Source organism: Bison bison, unplaced genomic scaffold (assembly GCF_000754665.1).
Source record: "Bison bison bison isolate TAMUID 2011002044 unplaced genomic scaffold, Bison_UMD1.0 scf7180017864518, whole genome shotgun sequence".
In the NCBI taxonomy this organism is placed as follows: domain Eukaryota; kingdom Metazoa; phylum Chordata; class Mammalia; order Artiodactyla; family Bovidae; genus Bison; species Bison bison.
Window position 1 is genome coordinate 7,565,358 of NW_011495071.1, and position 1,701 is coordinate 7,567,058.

The following is a 1,701-nucleotide window of genomic DNA, read 5'->3' on the forward strand; positions in this document are numbered from 1 at the left end:
TTCATTCATCCATCTGTTCATTCATTCACCATCTATGAGTACCTACTAGGTACCACGTGCCTTCGTGCAGCAGATGCCAGAAGTGCCTCAGAGGAGCACACCGTGTAGGCCAGTGATTTTTAACTTTTTTGGAGAATCTGATAAAAGCTATATTTCCCCTGTGCACTCAGCTGTGTCTGGTGTCAGGAAGAAGAAAAGTACAGTAAATTCCCTACATATGAATGTGTTCCATTCCAAGAATACGTTTGTAAGTCCAATTTGTTCATTAACTTCAACAAAGTTAGCCTAGGTACCCAACTTTTACAAATAGCACCAGACACATTAACTAACTTACATGATTGGAGATGCAAACACACATTCACATCTTTGAGAGTCTTCAACTTGAAGGTTCATACGTAGGGGACTTACTGTATACAATAGAACTGACCACAATGCAAGTACCACATGAGTAACAAGACCAGTAAAATGCACTAGAGTGTCAGGACCCAGAGCACAGGCACTGAGCATAGCCCATTCCCCAGCCCTCCAGTTTTAAGTTTCTTCCAGCAGGTTTCACCAGGGAGAAGAATCAAATCCCCTTTAGAATCTGACCTGCAGTAGGTGATTCCTCAGATGGCCCTTCTCCAGCACCCCTGCCCTTATCATCATTACCCGCCAAGGCAGGGACATGCAGCACCCACTCCCCAGGGCCCCGGAGACCCAGCCTTTAGCAAAACCTCCTCATGCTTGACTCGGACCTGAACTTCACTGTCTCTGCTCCCAGGAAGCATCTCGATGTGCCCAACTGGAAGGTGAGGGCTGGCTCAGACAGATTGGGCAGCTTCCCATCCCTGCCTGTGGCCAAGATCTTCATCCTTGAGCCTAACGCCACATATCCCAGAGAGCATGACATTGCCCTCGTGAAGCTGCAGCTCCCGCTCACGTTCTCCGGTGAGAGCCGGCGCCTGGGGACAGAACTCCCATTCCGCCACTAGCTCTTTCACTAAGTGGCCTTGGGCACATCACTACTCCTCTCAAGATCTCATTTGGCCCATTGTTTCTGGCAAGTATATCAGCCTATTGTCATGAAAGCCATGAGGCCTCCTCGAGCTCTCAGCTGACACCTTACCCCTGCCAGATTCTTCTGATGTCTGTTTTCTCTACATAGAGCACCCCAAGTGAGAATCACAGATTCATCCAATCTTGGAGTTGTGAGGGACCTAAAAGATCTCCTGGCCCATCCTCCACCCCAACCAATGCAAAAGCCTGCACAATCTCCCTGCCAAAGGGTCATTGAGCTCATTTGCTCTCCTCCAGGGACAGCAACTCATTACTGTTAAGGCAACCCATAGCATCTTTGACCAGCTCTGTTCAATGACTCAGGCTTACACTGGGTAGTATTTAGATCAGCATCTCCAATGGTTGGTTCCATAGAACACGGGTCCCTTGGGTACAAGAGGGTTCCTTTCTCAAATAAGTTTGGAAAATATTTTTATACCATAGCTCTCTTCCTGGAACACGTTAGTATATTAATGACATTAAGAGGGTTTGGGTTTTTTTAGCAATTTGTTTTGTTGTGTTTAATTCACATTTTCTTTATTTAAAATTATTTATTTGTTTTTGGCTGTGCTGGGTCTTGATTGCTGCATAGGCTTTTCTCCAGTTGTGGCAAGCAAGGGCTACTCTTCCTCGCGGTGCTCGGGCTTCTCACTACTATGGCTT

General features: G+C 46.8%; 1 protein-coding gene across 1 annotated transcript in view; it reads left to right on the forward strand.

Moving 5' to 3' along the window:
- The window catches only part of TMPRSS4 (transmembrane protease, serine 4), a 51,333-nt gene that overhangs the window by 19,128 nt on the left and 30,504 nt on the right, over positions 1-1,701 (forward strand). Inside the window, exon 10 of the mRNA XM_010830645.1 lies at positions 764-930. Coding sequence (XP_010828947.1) covers positions 764-930 — 167 coding nt within the window. The remainder of the gene's footprint in view (positions 1-763; positions 931-1,701) is intronic.